The 18,869-nt window shown below is 41.1% G+C and overlaps 1 protein-coding gene across 1 annotated transcript in view; it reads right to left on the bottom strand.

The window, feature by feature from the left end:
- Nucleotides 1-6,003: 6,003 nt before the first annotated feature.
- F5 (coagulation factor V) overlaps nt 6,004-18,869 on the bottom strand; it is a 34,905-nt gene continuing 22,039 nt past the window's right edge. The window contains exons 15-26 of the mRNA XM_041411031.1: nt 18,159-18,324; nt 16,792-17,025; nt 16,106-16,316; nt 15,117-15,296; nt 13,950-14,066; nt 13,367-13,438; nt 12,180-12,271; nt 10,754-10,909; nt 9,768-9,912; nt 9,500-9,648; nt 8,545-8,727; nt 6,004-7,730 (exon numbers count right to left, since the gene is read on the bottom strand). Coding sequence (XP_041266965.1) covers nt 7,542-7,730; nt 8,545-8,727; nt 9,500-9,648; nt 9,768-9,912; nt 10,754-10,909; nt 12,180-12,271; nt 13,367-13,438; nt 13,950-14,066; nt 15,117-15,296; nt 16,106-16,316; nt 16,792-17,025; nt 18,159-18,324 — 1,894 coding nt within the window. The 3' untranslated portion in view covers nt 6,004-7,541. The remainder of the gene's footprint in view (nt 7,731-8,544; nt 8,728-9,499; nt 9,649-9,767; nt 9,913-10,753; nt 10,910-12,179; nt 12,272-13,366; nt 13,439-13,949; nt 14,067-15,116; nt 15,297-16,105; nt 16,317-16,791; nt 17,026-18,158; nt 18,325-18,869) is intronic.

Below are 18,869 nucleotides of genomic sequence, written 5' to 3'. Positions count from 1 at the left end.
GTTGTCCAACCAGAAGAAGTATTAGACAAGTGGGGAAAATAAAACGACTACATTCATTATCTGAAGTTTTGCCCAGTACTACTGTTGCTAAAGCTTTGCCGGTCCTCTGAACTATTTGCTGTTTTTCTCTTCAGTCTATTCCTTTCCATCTACTTGATTTGCCTTTCCCTTGGCTCCAGTCCCTTGATTTCCACGACATTGCTATCACTCCTAGAGCTTCCTACTTTATGCCTGCAGTTTGTTCTCCAGACTGGCCGATGCCAGAGACAATTCAGACCAGGGGTCAGGCCTCCCACCTGTGCAATTGCATATCCTGCCTCCTAGGCAACTGGATATACAGAGTTGGGTGGGAAAGAACAAGTTTTCTCAGCCCCAGAACAGATTCCTTGTAGTGCAGAATTTTACTATCTATTACTATTATATTTTTATTTCTATTTTATTACTGTAATCACCATAATCATGCCTTAGTAAACATGGCTACAAGGAGGATTTGGGCCATAAGACTACTCAGCTGTCTGTAAAACACTTGATCATTGGGCATCAGTGGTTTGCTGCGTTCTGGCTATCTTCTGGGTGTAGCAAAATTTCCTTTCTATTGTTCTCCATGTTCTCTTCTGTAGAAAACCTGTAAGATTTATTAGGGGGAAAAAAAAAGATATTGCTATTTCACTACCTTTTTTCTTGAAGCAATACTCTACATATAAAGCATCAGTTCCTGCTAATATTGGCGTCCATTTCAGCCACAGGCAAGGAACGGCTGATCTTTTCAAACAGCATGGTTAGAGTGAAATGAGCCAAAACAACGACTGATAAACGCGTTGCCAGGGGTTCCCTCTCTCTTACAGTGCCTCTGTCCCGCTGGCATGTGGCCCAGGAGCAGGTGATGAAGGGATACGGGCTGTTAGCAGGGGGCTGTGCTCCCTCTGAGCATTGCAGGGTGCCAGGCAGGGGCAGGAGGAAAGAGCAAAACCTTGGAGTTCTTGGTGTGCCCTCCCTAGAGGCAACTGCTCCCACAGATCCAGGCTGCTCACAGGATCTTGCTCTTTTCCAAAACAACAATCCTTAGAGCTGTGCCACTGGAGCTCAACTGCTGTTTCCAGTGGATTAGAATGTGTTACATCAGTTCAGCCCTTTTCCTTAAAAAAAAAAAAAAAAAAATACACAGTCAGTTGGGCAACCTGGATTTCTCCTCCAAAAACTGGAACAGAAAAAGGAACTGCAAAATTTTGACTTAAGTGCTCCATGTTTTTTCAGAGTTTCGGTTTTGTTCTCAAAAGAACTCACTTTGTTTTATTTTCATGGAATATTTTCAGCCTTTGGGAACAAGATAAAATTTTATTCCCTGATTTTTTACTTCTATCTTTTCTTTTCTTAGCCTTCCTTCACATTTTTTCTTTCCATCTCCCCACTCTACTAGAAAAAGTAAGGAAAGGTTAAACATGTTTGATAGTAAAAAACTCAACAGTTCCAATATTTTTTTCTAAGATGGAAGACATAAGGTGTGAAAAGTAGGGCTTCTCACACTTTCCTTAATCTTACCTATTTCCTTCTTCTCTCAACTTCTGTCCTGCAGTGTATTGTGGAGGAATTAATAAAATACACGTGCATGAAAAGTTCTCCTAAACTCTTGCCAAGTTGTTTAGAGGAAATCTTCTGCAAATGAAAAACTTTAAAAACTGCACTCTTGTGAAGCTGTTGTTCAGAATCCTTCCTCAGTATGTGAGAGTACTAAGATGGTACAAATATTTCAGAAACTATCCTGAAGGAGAGAATAAAACAGATTTGTCTTTTGCTGAGCATGGAAGGAACAAGTGCACAGAAATGTGACAAACAGCAGCAACCACTTTTTTTTTTCTTATTATTTTGGCCATTGTAACTAATCTGGGGAAGTAGACTCCATTAACTAGTATCTATGTTGGAATGAACCAGAATTAGTGAGAACAAAACAAAAATCCAAATTATTTCTGAAATGCAGGCTGATTAGTTTAGATCAAAGCCTGTAGATTATAGCTGTCTGTTAGAACAGTAGACTGGCTATAACTTTGAAGGCCTGTGTCTTCCATTTCCAACCCCCAGATGATCCTTTGATAATCTGGGAGCTTTCAACAGGGAACTCATAAATATTATGCAGCCATAAAGGGTCAATTTAAAACCCCTGTACATGGTGGGGGGGAGGCAGCATTGTAGCTCACTGGAGCACAGCTGATACAGAAGCCAGCCTCAAATCCAAGCTTCCAAGACCTGCAGAAGCATCAAGACAAACAGCCATCTCTCCAAAATACAGGGGTCATTAGGAGACAGGTTGCTATCAAAAGCCTCTTCTACTGTCAAAAGAGAGCTTCCCTTCTGCCCCACACACCACAGCAAGCTCTGCACCAAGTCCAACGCAGACTGAAGCAGAGAGCTGTTGGAGATGAGGCATTCATGTCTGAATTTGAGGAATTACTTGCCACAGGATAACTCCTGGGCTAAGAGGGGTCATGTTGTACAGCACTATACATTTTCATTATGGATGTAACAATTTAAAATACTTTGTAGTCAGCTACGTGAGGAGAAAAATGGAAAAGCCACTCAAGTCTGCTACAAAGAGTGGAAAGATTTTCATAGGAAGTGCTAAAAGAGAGTACAATAGTGATGTTACAAAGAAAAACAAGCACTTAGAAGAAACATACCCTGTACTTTTATTAAAGAAGCAAATAGGTTGGTCTGAATTACTTGGTGCTTGGTGTACGTAGGTCACAGTGGGCTTAACACAGTATTGCTCCCATTAGGATGGTGTTACAGATGTGCCCAGGAACCCTGAGAATGATCCCATGGCCTGTTTTGGAGAGTGCAGTACAAACATTCAAGAAGATAGAGTCCTTACCTGGAGGAGATTGTAATTAAAGCATCTTTCAAGCACTGGGTGTAACAAACAAGTGGAGAATTTGGGGGCACAGTAATGATAGGAAAGTGTAGATGGATAAAGTGGTTATGATGCAGAGCTAGCACAAAAAACACAGCAAGAAGAGGAATATTTTACATCGATTAAGAGGAATAACTGATTCATACAAAATAGCAGTCAGTCCACATAGGACAGTGCTGCATCTCATTTCTGTGGTGCTTCATGGTAACATGGATAAAGAGTCTTCCCTAGCTCATATGTGGGCACGGGCAGAGCCTTTCTCTTCCTCTCTCAGGTGTGTGCCAAACCAATCTTCTCCTGTCTTGAAAGACACCTCGTGAGTGTGAGTGCTTGTGAAGCTGCAAGCCCTCATTTTGTCCCTTAGCACCATTCTAAAATTCTGATCAACCCACCAGTGTTCATGGCCATTTCAGGAGATGTTGGAGGATGCTCAAAAGATTGGTTATTTGTCTGGAGTCCTGGCCACATTCCCATTTGATGCTTTTTCTGCAGGGTTCTCCTGGCACTTCACTCAGACATACTCTTGCCAGGCATCCTCACGGACTTCTCTAATGTAAGAAGAGCCCCAAAGCCCAGAATCACCTTTGCACCTGTGCTGATGCACAGTTCAGGCTTCTGAGTGGATACAGAAACAGGATCTGCATTGGCTCTAATCCATGGGTAATATGCAGCTTTATGTCTCTACCCTGCTTTGCTATGCCAGTGGTGTGGAGGGAACCATCCAGTCTCCAGACTCCTGGGAACCTTGGTGAAGGTGAGCTGGCCCAGCTTCAGTGCAGGTATCCCTGCAGTGCAGGTGTTTTATTCAGAACAACCAGCAGAAAAACTGGCAAAAATGGAGGTGACATCTCCTCTAAAAGGCAGAGGTGTCTGTACCCATCCACATGAGACTGCCTGCATCTTTAGACTGTACAGGGCACCCTGTACAAACCTGTCTGGATACTGGACTACTGCATCAGGCTCTGAAGAAACTACTGTGGTGCTGCTCTCAGTATCTATTTCAGAGCTGCTCAACTGTCTTCACACATAGTTCCAACTCCTTTCCAGTCCAAGTGCAGACACAACCAGTTTCAGTGTCTGTGCCAAGGAGTACAGCCGCTGCCTCTGGAAAGAAAATGGAAACGCTTGGTTGCACCTAGTAAAGCAGAAGGCTTCAAGCACAGCCACCCATGTGGTATTGTCACTTGCAGATGGTCAGCTTTGGACACCCTGCAGCCTCTTGGAAGCTGGAATGAGCATTAGAGGGCAGCAACTCCACTGTGATGCTGTTTGAGGATAAAAGCAGTTGACAGGTGACTTTGGACCTTTGGATCAAAAGGCCAGTGTGAAGGCATTCGTCCAGATTTGTGAAGACTGTATTACTCTGAACTTTGGTCACCACATTTCTCCCTCAGTCCAAAAGGTTTTATGTTTGTTAACCTTCATGCTGTCACATGCATCTTTAGTCTCTGAGAAAACTGCAGGAATTCTTGCTCTCCTTGTGTACTTTGCAAATAATCTCAGTATACGCAGAATTTAATTCCACAGTGTATAAAAGGCTGTGCAGGACTGACTGTTTCAACTACAGATTTTCAAAAGCCTTGGCAAATTCAATCTAAGATGGCTGCTTAATAAAATTAAAATACTTTGTGTATGTGGTCCAGCTAGGACAATTTTCTTCACAGCAGCCTGTACAGTGCTGTGCTTTGGTTTTTTTACTAAACGAGCACTGGTAACACACGTTGTTTTAGCTGTACTGGCAGTGTTTGCTCAGCACCAAGGCCTTTTCTTTTCCCCACCCTGCCCCACTGGTGAGGAGGCTGGGGCTGCACAAGAGGCTGGGAGAGGACACAGCTGAGACAGGGGATGTAATATGCCAGACTGTGTGACACTGTGCTCAGCAGGAAAGGCAGGAGGAAAGGAGAAGGGAGAATGTTCAGAGTTATGGTCTTTGTCTTCCCAAGCGACTGTCAGGTGTGCTGAGGCCCTGCTTGCCTGGAAGCAGCTGAACACGTGCCTGTTGATGACAAGGGGCAAATGAATTCCTTATTGTGCTTTACTTGCACGTGCAGCTTTGACTTTCTCATCAAATTGCCTTTATGTCAACCTGCAAGTTTCCTCTCTTTCACTCTTCCAATCCTCTCCCCCCTGCCTGCCAGAGGAAAGCCATCAAGTGACTTGAGTGAGGACGTAGCTGGCAGCTGGGGCCAACCTACTGCAGTCCTTTTTGGTGTCCAGTGTGAGACAAGAGGATTTTGAGATAACACCCCTGATCAGAGCGTGCTAGGAATTTATAGCTGTTATGGGCAGGGGTTCATACTTTTTGTCTTACTGTAAGAGTCTGGCACGTTAGTGACTGGTTTGGACTTTTGCTATTTATTGTGGCACTTATCATCTTACTCTGCTGTGCAAGGGAACATTTCTTATCAGCAATGTCCTCGTGTCTGAGGTGGCACAGGGCCCAGACATCCCTGCTCTACTGGGCAGGCTGGAACACCACTGGAATGGGGTTAATTCCCATCACAGTTGCCTGTAGGGTGCTGTGGCTTTGACTAGGGCAGTGTAAACAAGCCAGGGGTGTTTTAGGTGGCACTGAACAGTGTTTGCACAGTGTCAAGGCCTTTGCTTTTTACCCCTCTGCCCTGCCAGTGAGTAGGCTGGGCACGAACAAGGGCCTGGGGAGAAAACAGGAGCAGGACAGCTGACCTCAGCTAACCAAAGTACTGTTCATTACTAAGCAGAGGCAGAACCTTCAACTCGTAAAATTGATGCAGATGGACTGAGTCATGCTCCTGCAATCAGTCTGCAGTTTTATAACTTTACACAGAATTATACGTGTGTGTGTATGTACATATAAAGAACAAATTACTTATTTAGAACATTAAAGATCACTGCCTTCTAAAAAAATAATTTCACAATTATCACATAAAAACTTGGTTCTGCTGAACTCAGCAAGCATTTATTGTCTGTTTTCCAAGGTAAAACCTCAATCCAAAGTTTACTTTTTCTTTGTTGTTGTTTTTTTTTTTTAGTGAAGATGGCTTGTGTTGCAATTTCATGGTGGTGTCAAACAAAAATAAATGAAACAAAATTACAAAATACTAAGAAATCAACCTTTAAAGATGAAACAATTACTCATACTTCTTCACCATTTGAAAATAACTCTAATTGGCACTGAAAATTTTACTTTCCTGTTGCAAACTTTCACTATTACCAGAGCTACTACTGTAGAGGCAAATATACAAAAGAAAATGTTGATGCCTTTCATGCTACAAAATCAGCTTTATTTTCCAGTGCAGAATTACAACAGTTTGTGACATAGTAAAAAAAAAAAAAAAAAAAAAAAAAAAAAAAAAAAGAAGAAGAAAATATTTGTTTAGTTTTTACACTTTTTTCACTCATGTTCTATACCTTCTCTTTAAAATGCAAGTTCTGTAAGAGAAAGAAATGAAAAACTACTGAAATAAAACTGGCTAACACCATTCAAGGTTCAAATACAAACTACTTTAAAAATCCAGCCTGCTGAATGGTACCTAGTGTTATAAGTGAAGTGCTGCAAATAAACAATTTACAGGATAGAAGTCCAGAACACTACTGAAAGCTTAGCTAAAATTCTGCTGGAATAATGAGTTCATGGACTGTGTATCTATTTTCAGATGTAGTAATCCTGGGAAAAATCCATGTAAAATCAATGCACAAGAGTATTTCCATTAGTGAAAACACTGTTAAATTGTAAGAGAAGATGCATCTGTTTCTGTTACCCAGTTTCATCTAATCCTCCTCTGCCACCACCAGGCTGTACTGTCACTGAACAGCTGCAGTTCTCAAAGCTTTCCTCATCAAGGGAGCTCCCTGAACCAACAGCCTACAAGTGTACATGGGACTAAGCATCAGGAGTTCTGCATTCTTGTTTTGGTACTCCCATTGCTGTTCCACGACCTGCCAGGTTAAATCATTTGCCTTCTCATTTCTGGGATGGAAAGGCACTGCTGATCCCCTTTTCCCTTTCCAGGGCACTGAAGATGAATTCTGTGAAATCCACACCATTCATTTGTGCTGGGTATGCAAGAACCAAACCAACAATGCCAGCACACATTCTCTGAGAAAGGGTTGCACATACCTGAATGCTGAGACATGTCCTGCCTTTGCCACAGTGTGGTGAAAGACATGTGGAGGAGAGGCCACCCCTACAATCATTTCTCACCAAGGCACTGCTGGAACACAGCACCACAGCTCCAGATCAGCACTGGTTTTCCCTCTCAGCCTTATGTATGGAGACCATCTACCTGCTATAGCTTTCTATTCCTCATCTGCTGCAAAAGCATTACAAAATGGAGATAAGGCAGGGCTCAGGATTAAGGCCAGAGTCTCCATTCCTAGGGATTTAGGACTTAAAATTAAGTAAAAATAAGACAGAGTACTGGTTATAATGAAGAAGTGATAACACTAATCAGAAGGGACTACTATTTCTTCCAGAGAAAAGAAGCTGTTTTCTAAAGTGTATATTTGTAGGAATGAAACACCTTCCAGAGGAACCTCTCAATCCTGCTGGAAAACATTATGTTCATTTGACAAAGCACACATCCAAACTACTAAGTGTGACTGCTTTAAGGGCTTCTCAACAAACAAGTTGTTCTGCACGATGACTGCTGGCAGGTTAAGAGCTCCCAGACTCATCAGTCCTTGTCACAGCCAGAGCCCCACCAAAATCACAGCCATAGAGTTCTACCCGAAGAGCAATCCCACGGTACCATGTTTTTGGAACAATGCGGATGAACCTGGACAGGATGGGTGGGTTAAAAAAGTTCTTGATGTGCCCATTGCTGTTTGTATTACCCAAGAAAACCTGCAAATACACAAACACAATTAGTTAAAAGGTGGCATTTGAAAAAAAAACCTGCATTTTCTCTTTACAACAGTTCCAAGCTGTTGCCTTAGTCACACCCAGGGTAGATGGACTGACTCATTTCTGGTTTTAAACAAGACCACAACAAGTCTCTTCCTAACGTGCTGGGTTAAAAGTAGTTCAGGCCAGCAATACCTGAGTCTGAATGGATTAACAGCCTCTGTTTCCATCAGAAAATTTGCCATTCTAATTTTTAATGGACCAAACCCTCAAACTCCCCTTATTTCACCACTGATAATAGCCCTTGTGGGTTAGGTTGGTGTGGTAATACAGGAAAAAATACAAAATACTGTGTCTGCTCTGTGGGTACCTGAAATTCCACAGCTCTGCTATAGCAATACTGCTCACTATAATTAATTTCACTTAAAAAATCAGGGCAGAAATAAAAAAACCTAAAAGAGGCCCTGGGGAATCCATTATTCACTCAAATTAAATGTCCTTGTGCATTCAAACTAAACGTTCTCCTTTACAAACAGTGGCAGCTCCTTTTATCACAATTTGGCTGCATTCTCTGCAGATACAGCATTCATCCCTTTTATTATGATTAATCATGATTACTAAAATCAGATGGGTACTGTGACATTATCTGTAGTAACCTCAGCTCCCTAGCACTTTACAGTCCAGTGAGAATATCAATTTGGCTGGGCATTCTGCCTTTGAGCCCTGACTGCGTCCAGCACCTAAAACCAAACAATTCAATTCAATTCAATTCAAAACAACAAAACATTTCAATTTCCTGGGCTGACAGTGATACCTTTGGCATTGAGCTTGAACCCTCTGTGTAGGATTTCCACTCGGAGCCTTCATTGCTGTACAGAAGAACATAGGTTTTCACAAAGTTTTCAGCTGACATGGATGTGACCCCCTGCGTAGCAATAGCAGTGATCTTCTTAACTGTGAGGAGATCAATTTGCAGCCACTGTTGGTTGTTGTTAAACTACAATTGATATGAAAGTTTGTGTATTAGCAAACATGTAAATATCTGTATTTGCTTAAGTGAAAAGCATGTTAACAGGTAGTTAAAACTGTATCAAAATGCATCAAAACTGTATCAAAGAAGTCCAGAAGAATAAAGCTGAGGCAAGTCATAAGCATTCTTAGTGACCTACATAATTAACTCCATCACTGCAGGTAGTGTATTTGGAGTCTTAAGATTTACGTTTTCATTTCTAATATATAATGAAATATAACAGATTTACCTCCAGTGTTAAAACCTAATACTTAACACTAATACCAAATGCTTACACAAAAGAGCAGCTTCCATCAAATCTCAAGGTGCTTTGTGAAGAAATGCAGCTCCATTTCAAAGACACAGAAGCTCACATGCCTTGCTGAAGGTCACCCACCCCCACATCCACTAAGCTGCACTGCCTATAAGCCAACCCAGAACGGGTTTCTTTAACCCATTGAGGCAAATATTCAAATTGCACACATCTCCTGAAATTAAACAGGCTATTCCCACAGGGAAGTCCTGCAGACTGTGGCCCAGAGGAGACCATCCATCTCTCAAAGTATTTCACTGCTGTTGCCAGAAGCTCAGCAAATTTTCTGCTGAAGAGCTGAGTGGTGCTCTTCCCAAAGCAGAGCTGTGAAGTGACCCTATCACGCTCAGCACTGGACAGAGCATGCAGGAAGCACCATGACCACACAGGCAGCACCAATTTATTAACCAGCTGTCCCTGCTGCCTTCCCTGTTGTTCTCTTGTTACCTTGGCTCGCCAGGCATTCATCTTTCCATTCTGATTGAGACGAGCCAGTGAAGCATCCCATGTGTTAAACCAGGATGTCTTAGTAGATGAGGCTGTTATCTGGGTATTCTTGATCTCTCCACTTTCCATTCCAAGTGGCAAAGAGCAACCTGTTGAGAGGAGCACTGTGTCATCTCCAGTACAGCCAAGTGGCCACAGCTAAAGCAACAATGCTGGAATGGAGAAGACCCACAGTTTGTCAGAATGGAAGCAGCTGACCAATTCTTACCATCTACTTCACAGCCCAGAAGCTCCATGCGAAGAGTAGGCCTGTTGTAGACCTCAGTGGGGTAGAGTCTGATGTACCTAGCAATAATAGGGGGATCAATGCTGTTCTCTTTTACTTCATAGGCATTGGAATTACCTTCAAAAATCTGTTTAAAAGAAAAAAAAATTAAAACCCCACACATACTTAATTTAATGCAAACACTAGTTTGGATGCTGAAAGCCTGCTCTTTTACAAATGTAGTCTTTTTTATGCCCTCAGCCCCATCCACAGTGATAGCACACCCTGTGCTGCAGGGCCACTTGTAATATCTCATGGTCCCATCTTAGCATATTTGAAGTGTCTGAAGGCCTCAGTTTAAATAAGCAACCTTTTTTTTTTAATGTAAGTCTATAAAAATACATGAGCAAAGAGGCAAAAGGAGAGGTAAAAGACAGCAGGCTTTCAATCTGGGAGTTGTACCACAGAAATCTTGGTGTAAATTGAAGGGAGCTGTAATAGGCTGATAGGGCCAGAGCAGCTGGGCATAAGATGAACCTTTTCCAGAATACAACCACACTCACCACACAGGCAAATCAGACAGTTCAACATTCAGCTGCTGGGACAGATCAAAGGAAGGGATGAGAAGCAGAATCTAATCCCAAATGAGGTAAAGGCCTGATTTTTAGTTCAGCTTCCTGCTTCCTTCAAAAAAGCTGCCATGGCCTTAGGAAATAATAGTAGGGAGAGATACCTGTGAGAAAGCCAGACTCCACACAGTCAAGGTCACAAGGCCAATCAAATCCCAGTAGAGGTAGGTCCTCACCTTACAATTTGTCTTCTAATCTGAATTTCATTAGTTTGGTAAATCCCCTTTGGAACTTCCAGCTGTACTATTAAGGCTCCAAAGGCCATAATTTTTTCCACTCTTTCTCTAACATTAACTAAGACTCACTGTATCACTCAGTGATGCTCCCTAGGTTGTTGCAATCCCCATGGCACAGACAGACCTTTCCTGTTGGCGAGCTGTCTCCTTTGAAGGTGCTCCATGTCCGTTTGTCTTTGCTGTAAACAAGAAAATACTTCTGGATGTACAAGGACTTTAAAAACTGCTTGGCTCCCTGTGTTTGTATCCCAGTGAGCAAAACTTGTCTCTGAAAGTCCACCTACGAACAGCAAAGAGTGTTTATAAAGTCAATAATGCACAGCAAAACCTGTATAATTCTTCGGCACTTTAATATGCACAACACTAACATTCTCTAAAGCAATGATAGATACCTGAGTATCTATCAGAGATCTATCAAATTAATGCTCTCTCATTTAATTTGTGTTTTTGCGTGTGCCTTTAATTTCAGACGCCATTTTACAGGGTTCAGCACTGCACCACAAAGGCACCTCAAAAATATCTGTGTGTCTGTGGTAGGCACAACTCCCCCCTGGCCCCATTTTACAGAGAGATCAAGGAGCACAGAGAAATTCAAGGCTCACACTTTTAGAAGCCACCTCTAATTTTGGATACGTAGGCTGCAGAAAGGCATATGACATTCTGAAGTGCTGAAAAGCCACCATTCCTGCTGATACCATATCTAAGCACTTAGCACATAAAAACAAATCTGGAAGATGTGCCTGTCAGCAGTGAAACTCATTCTTTGGGAGACACCCTCCACACCTCTGCATGCTTCACTGCAGCAACCCTGGCTTCTCACCACCACAGACCCCTGTTAAATTCTTTCTCTTCCCAATGTTATTTACAGTTCCACACCAGATCTCCCAACCTTCTCCCCCTACTTCACTTCCACTAACTTGCCAGTATGCCAAATGTTGGCAAATCAAACACAACAGCCACCTGCTGAACTTGAGTCTCTCTTGTCTTCCAACCAATTTAATGAGATTTATAAGAAATCAACTATTCTCCCCAAATTTGAATGCAAACTGGCTATGTAGTGCAAAAGTAATTGGGATAGCAGAAAAACACAGAAGTGGAGGTGACTGAATAATAGAGAGCTTGAAGTCATAATAAGCTTAGTTTCCCTGTGAAGATAACTGAGCTCTGTCAAGTGGGACACCAGCATACAAATCAAAGGAAAAACTATCTGAATCAAGGCTTGAGGATATTACACCTTAAATGATCACTTAACAAACATATACATACGAATGTGTACTATTAGGTAGACAAAGGAAAAATAAAGTAGTAGAAAGAATGACTCCATTTACCTACAAATTGGTTACAATCTAAATTGTGAGGGTAACTGTCCAGTCAATGAGCCTCAACAGCAGCAGAGACTGGGTAACCCCAAGAAAGAAGAACAGTTCATGGCATGAAGAATCTTGCCACATCTTTTCAGTCTTCCTCAACAGTCTTCTCAGTGACAAGAGCAGCTTGACCTTCTAAAATAAGCTGTAGGAAAATCATAACTCAATTATGTTGTACTCTACCTGGATCCAAGGGAGTTCTTCCTCCACTGTAGTACTCCAAGCATTGTATGTTCCATAATTATTTAATCGGGCTAACTTAGGTTCCCAATAGTCTAGACAGAAAATACAAATAAAGCAAGAATTTTAAGAGGCATTGAAAAAACAAACTGAGGCTGTTATTAGATTTTAGTTGGCTAACAAATTTCCCCCCCCCCCCCCAAAGGATTAAAAAAAAAAAAAAAAAAAAAATACAAGCAAGAGGTCTCAAACCATAATCTAGGATAATTTGGACATGGTCAGCAAATGAAAGTCATCTGCACCCTGCAAAGCTTTAAAGTTGGCAAAATGACAAAAATAATAGACTTTTATGTAACGTACTGTCTGCTAATTTGGAGTCAGGGTCTTGAGTTTGCTAAACAAGTTTTGGCCCCCAGAAGGATCAGACACAAAATGTGCTCTACATTCATGGAAGAGACCTCCCCTTTGCATAACAAGGTTTCCAAGTTAAAAACTGGCTTAGAATATATATTACAAACCAGCTTTCAAGCCTTCATAACACTCTATGGGGAAACAAAGAAAATCAAATCCACAAAAAATTAGGTTTTACAAAATAAGTAACTTATTTTTTATTTCAAGGGAAAGGATGGAATTCCTGCACACATGTGTAACCTGTACACCTTGATTTGACACTGTTCATGTAAAATTCTAAGAAAATTCTCTAAGTAATGATCCCACTTCTGTACCACAGATAAACTTGACAAATTAAAGACTCTGTAATTGCTCTGAATGCCAGGGTTCCCAAGTCTTTCAAAACAGATATATTTTGTCCTTTCACATCTCACACCGCATGCAAATCTCAAAAGCTTTTTGAACGCTTGGTGTTATTTTCAAACAGGGACTCCAAGGGACAAAAAATGCTGGATTTATTCCTGATCATCCAGCAGGCCACAGACAGAGCTCTCCCTGACAAGATGGAGACATCTTGTGACACTGACAGCAGACCTGTGACACTTAAAATACAATGATGATGGCTGCCCAACAGAGCCCTCAGTCTCTGCTTGCAGCACTGGTGAGACCTTGAGCCTGACAGCTGATTCACTGCTGAACTGATCTTGAAAGCCACCGGAGAAGCCAAAAGACGACAGAACTGCAACACTTTGCCGGGGGTGTTCAGGAGCATGCACAGACCTTTTTAAGGATAAACTCACCTATGTGATGTGAAGCATCGATCTGCGAATCGAGTACAACCCCACTTGCCAGGCCCATTGGAATCCTGCACTCTGAAGGGAGCACAGTAAGTTTGTTGTTGAGGAAAACGAGGCTATTCCAATATATATTCTGGTGAAATCTAAGACAGCACCACTCAGGACAATAGTGTAATTCTAGTACACTATTAATTATAATAATTGTTATTATTATTATCTAGTAAGTCTATAACACACTCTCTTCCCAGACAAGTTTAAATTAATCTCTGCAATTTCTCTCAACACGTTAATCCACTGGTCACTGTAGGGAAACCTCAAATTCAAAGCTAGCATGCCAAAGGAATAAAGATAGTGTGCTAAGTAATTCAAAGCTAGCATTGCTGGAAGCAAAATTTTTTTTCTTCTAGAACAAATTTACAGTGACCACTCCACCATGTCCTTAAATGTGAATAATTTCCTAAGTTGTTTTTTTTTTTTTTTTTTTTTTTTGCAGAACAATCTCCCAAATTTATTTCTAGTGATCCTGAAAGGGTAGAGAAGACTTCATAACTTGACTTTCCCAGCCAAAACCCACTGTAGTTCATACCTTTCTCTATAACCAAATAGGATGTCTGCATTCCTGCTTGCTGGTATTCCCCCACTTCAGTGTCTATAAGCCACCAGCCAGGTCTCTGTGGTTTCATTTCAATTGTTCTAAATGAGCCTTGAAGAAAGGAAATGAAATGTATCAGAAACATTTGCGTTACAAGGCTGATGTCAGTGAGGCTGAATTTTAAACCAAAGACCTTCCTATGACCTAATCCAGAAAATTTAAATACACATTGCAATGAGAGCCGTAACTTCCACCATATCAGTGATTTTCTTCTTAGCAAGCTAGTTCTAGCTGGAGACTGAGATTGGAATCAAGTAGCCAGATCAAAACCTAACCTTTGCTGATGGTGCAAAGCACAAAACCTTGGCTGCCTGTACATAACAACAGATATCTGCACATTACTACAGTGCTGAACAGTGTTTATTACATAATGGTAAGTCTGTGGTGCTGGTTATGATTCTTACTTCTGCTGTGCTAGTGTGTTGTTCCTGTAATGAAAAAGATATAAAGAAGGCAAAAGTAGAAGTGGGAAAATTAGAAGTATGGGCCCTCCCTCACTTTCTGCATGCTCCAGGCATGCCAAGGATTGAGCAGGAAGTAGGTATGGTTTCAGTTGCTTGATGCACTTTTTAGAAAGCACAGGACATGTTCTCATTGCTTTTCTTGTATTCCTAGTTGCTGCAGACAATGCCTCAGGAAATTCCAGCTAATTCTGGTTCCCATTTAAACAAAAATATGTAGAATTCACAATTAAAAGCACTACCTTAACAATAATGAAATAAAATAGTGAATAAACTACCCCTAATGTTCACTAGAACTCCTAGTATTCCAAGCCAGTCCTATTATTTTGATCTCCTTGTTGTCTTTTTTCTTTCTTGAATTCTTGTAGCTGGCAATACAGGCTTCATAAGTGCTGTTATTGCACACTGGCACTGCTGACAGTGATGGGGCAAAGGACTTCATCCTGCAGTCTAATGAATACTTACAGCCTATTTCTCCCTGGAGAGAGAAATGAGGGCTCACACCTCTCATTTCTGTTCTGTATCACTTACCTGGACATTAAAACCCCCAAACTCTCACCATATGAAGACCTTTAAATTGGTATGATAATGACAAACTGCAGAGGTCACCCCATAGAACTTACTCTGCTCTGATGCTTACCTGGGAGGAGAGTGTATGTACCAAGCTGATGCTCTGGCTCTCCTTGTTCTATGAAAGTCTGTCCATGAAAATGAACAACATGAATGTCTTTTGGGCCACCCATATTCAGCAAGTGCCATCGGACTGTTTCACCTTCATACATCCTCAAGCCTTGCAAATTGTAGGTAATCCCATTAATGGCTGAAAATAATAAGATTGTTAGTCAGGAAAACTGCTCACAAAACAGGTCTCAAAGTGCTAGAAAGCAATTATTGAAATTAGCAACATATTTAATGAAGCAATGCATTTGGGAAAAACATAGTTTTTTCCAATTTAAAGTGCAACACACTTCACGGTCTATGTAAATAAATTCAGAAAATCCAGGGACCTCACCAGAAGATTTGAGCACAGCTTGGTAGCAACACATGGCAGCCAGAAGAACAAAAATATTTAAATGTAAGATGGGAATATCAGGCCCAAAAGAAAGGACAGCTATCCAAAACTCTTTCTGAAACTCCCATTTCCACAGGCACAACTGACATACCTCTATATCCACAGAGAGGCATATGAAGGGCTGTTCTACAGCTGCTTCAAATTTCTCAATAGAACTACCTGATTGGTCGTCATATTAAAATATTTTTCAATTTCTTGCAAGAAGTTGTCAGGGTACTTGCTTCTTATTGCAAAGAAGACTTCTTTGTTTCTTTTTTTCTTTTAATGGGGGGAATATATATGTGAATGCAAGAGAGATGTTTTCTGTTCAAAGTGTCAGTCTAATACATCCTTTATTTTAATAGCAAATTTCCCATCTCTGCTAATTTTTACATGTAAACCCATGACTACTAGATAACACATAGATAACAAAAAGATACAATAGATAACAAAAAAAAAATTTCACATAACTAACGTGGGGGATTTATGCATGTTGAAAATGACCGTGAGCTGAGATCTGACGTCTTTCCCTCTACCCCAATAAACTGCATATTTGGCAAAATGAAATAAATAGGTACCATAGAATTTGTGGCATTGCTGCATTTCTTGTGTCTTCGCATTACAAGGCCTTCCAGAATGTTTGTCAAAATACCAGCTTTTCTCTTCATCAAAGACCATAAAAAGCAAGAAGAAGTCTCGGGTATATGTCCTGCTGCTGTTTGACTTGCTGAAGACTCCTTTTTCACAGATCAGTATTGGCCCTATCAAACCAGACTGAATGTCTTTCTCCTAGAAGGTAATAAACTCATATTAGAGGTAAAAGTGGATTTCCAAAAAGATTTAAGAAAAACCCCATAGCATTCTGCAGGAATGCATCAGCCCCTAAAAATCTAAAGCAGGTCCCAGAATTACTGCTCCCTTCCATCTTTACTCTTCCCTGCTCAGTCTACCAGAGTTGTCCAGTTCAAATTCTTCCATACTTTATGTCCTGCTTTAACTGAGTGCAAGAGATTAAATATCAGGTGGGAACATTGAGCCCAAAAGAAAGGACAGCTACCAAAAAACGTGTTCTGCAGCTTGCACTTCTACAGCCATGCATCATTCAGAGCTGAACACTGGCTCTGGACATACCACTCCAGCTGACCCTGCTTGAGTTGCAGTGGTGGACTGGATCATCTCTCTGGTGATGCCTTCCAACACAAGTGTTTCTATGATTCTGTGATCATCCCCAGCAACACCACCACTTCTATTTCCATTCCCTTACCAGGTTTAAATCAGAGTAGTAGATCCAGGACCGACAAGCTGCTCCTGACTGCACAGGGCCCGATTGCCGGTTTGCGTACCATACATATATGTAGCTGTTATTTGGCTGAACTTCATCTTCCTTAAACCAAGCAGTAGATTCATCATCATAAACGCTTCCCTCCGAGGACTTTTCATAGAGGACTCCATGGGCATGGAGAGAATATGGTCTGGATGCCAGATTTTTAAAATGAACCTAAAAAACCCAAAATAGACTCTGTTCAGCAAACTCAGGCCTAAACCAAAGTCCCCACACACTATATTCCCATGACCTCAAACCAGGTCAAGATTTGCATAAAGATTACAGGCTACATTGTACATGGAAAAGCCACCAGCGAGAGCTTTTGATCTCCAGGCACCTCCATGCAGTCTCCACCTCTGATACAGATAGTTTTCTGAAAAATCACAAGTTTAGCTCCCTGTCTTCCACCAAGTTGAGGGTCCCAGGACATTTACTGCTGCCCCTCATACCTGGAGCTGCTTAGTTACTGCCAGCAGGGAAATGGGGAGTCTACCTCTTCTGCTTTGTTGCAGTTGTTACAATATAGTAACTCTAGACCTCTGTGTGCATCATTCTTGCTGAAATCAGTGTTTTCCACTTCTCCCAGAGAAACACCAGAATAGTAGCATTACCTATTTACCTCTTCTTAGAGAACATCACTCCCAAGTTACAATATCTTACTCTTCTGTTACTCCTGATTTAAACATAGCTTGGTAAGTTCCTGTTGCACTCCCACTGAAATAAGCAGAAAGCACTGAGATCTATTCTCCCTATCTAAGTCCATCCCTGTGTATTGAAAGACTGGATGAAGAAGAATAAGAGAAGAAAAATTTTACAGCAGCGCCTCCTAATGCAAATATACCACAGTGTCACCAGGGATATGGTTCCTCTTCATCCTTGTTGACAGTTCTAATAAAATCCTGCACATTTACACAGCAAAACTTTTTAGAGGAAATTATATATTTTCCCAAAAAGTATATATTCATCTTGAACACATATGTACTAATTTTTAAGTTTAGACAACTCATTTTTCATTAACATTAAACCTAAATCTTATTTTACAGTAGACCAGTGAGCCAGTATTTAATGCTGGGAAACATAAGAAAGAAAAACAGAATTTAATTTGCTGTGGACAGGAGAGAAAAAAAAGATGTGTTTCAAAGAAACACATCACAGTGCTTACAAGTTCAAAGTTCAATTTCTAGCTTTGAAAACTGTTTCCCTCCATCATCTTTAAAAAAACTGTGGTATTTTCAGATACATTCTGTCACACTCCAAGATCACTGTAAGAATCTTATCCTGCACACACAATCAAAACATTGACCTACCAGGATAACATCGTCCACTTCAGCCCGAATAACTGGTCCCAGGATGCCAAGATGTTCTGTATATTCATCTTCATCCTGAAGAGTCAAAAAGGTACTGTCTGTATAGCTCTGGAAAATCACCTTACGTCTGCTGCCATCTTTACAGGTTTTGTCATTCCTCATTGCACTGAAAGGAAAATCCCAATTAAAATCCCACGCAGGGAATTAGAAATGATAGCTTTGATGAAACCTGACAACTCATACAGCAGAAGCATTTTAGAATTCTGTGACTATAAAGAATAAACACTCAAATGGCTTCAGACTCTGTCAGGGAAGGTTTAGATTGGATATTAGCACATATTTCTTTACCAAAAGGGTTGCCCAGGGAAGTGGTTGAGTCTTGGTCCCTGGAAGTGTTTAGAAGATACGTGGATGTGGTTCTGAGGGACATGGTTTAGTGGTGAACCTGGCAGTTCTGGGTTAAAGGTTGGACTCAATGGTCTTAAAGGTGTTTTCCAACCTTCTGTGAATCCACAAAATGAGTGTCAGATGATTCTGAAAATCATGGCTTGCAATGTTTAAGCAACTCAAGTTCTGCAGTTGGATATGAGATCCCTCAACCATTTGGTAAACTATCCCTGAAAAACCCCAACAAGTTTCTCAATACCCATCTGAGCTCTATTTTCCTGTTTTTCTTAGCCTTAATAATCTGAATTGGAGCTTGGCTGAGTG

The sequence above is a fragment of the Onychostruthus taczanowskii genome, unplaced genomic scaffold (genome assembly GCF_017590055.1).
Source record: "Onychostruthus taczanowskii isolate IOZ18803 unplaced genomic scaffold, ASM1759005v1 scaffold34, whole genome shotgun sequence".
Classification (NCBI taxonomy): domain Eukaryota; kingdom Metazoa; phylum Chordata; class Aves; order Passeriformes; family Passeridae; genus Onychostruthus; species Onychostruthus taczanowskii.
Note: the sequence above shows the minus strand (reverse complement) of the source record. Positions and strands in the feature narration are given on the sequence as shown.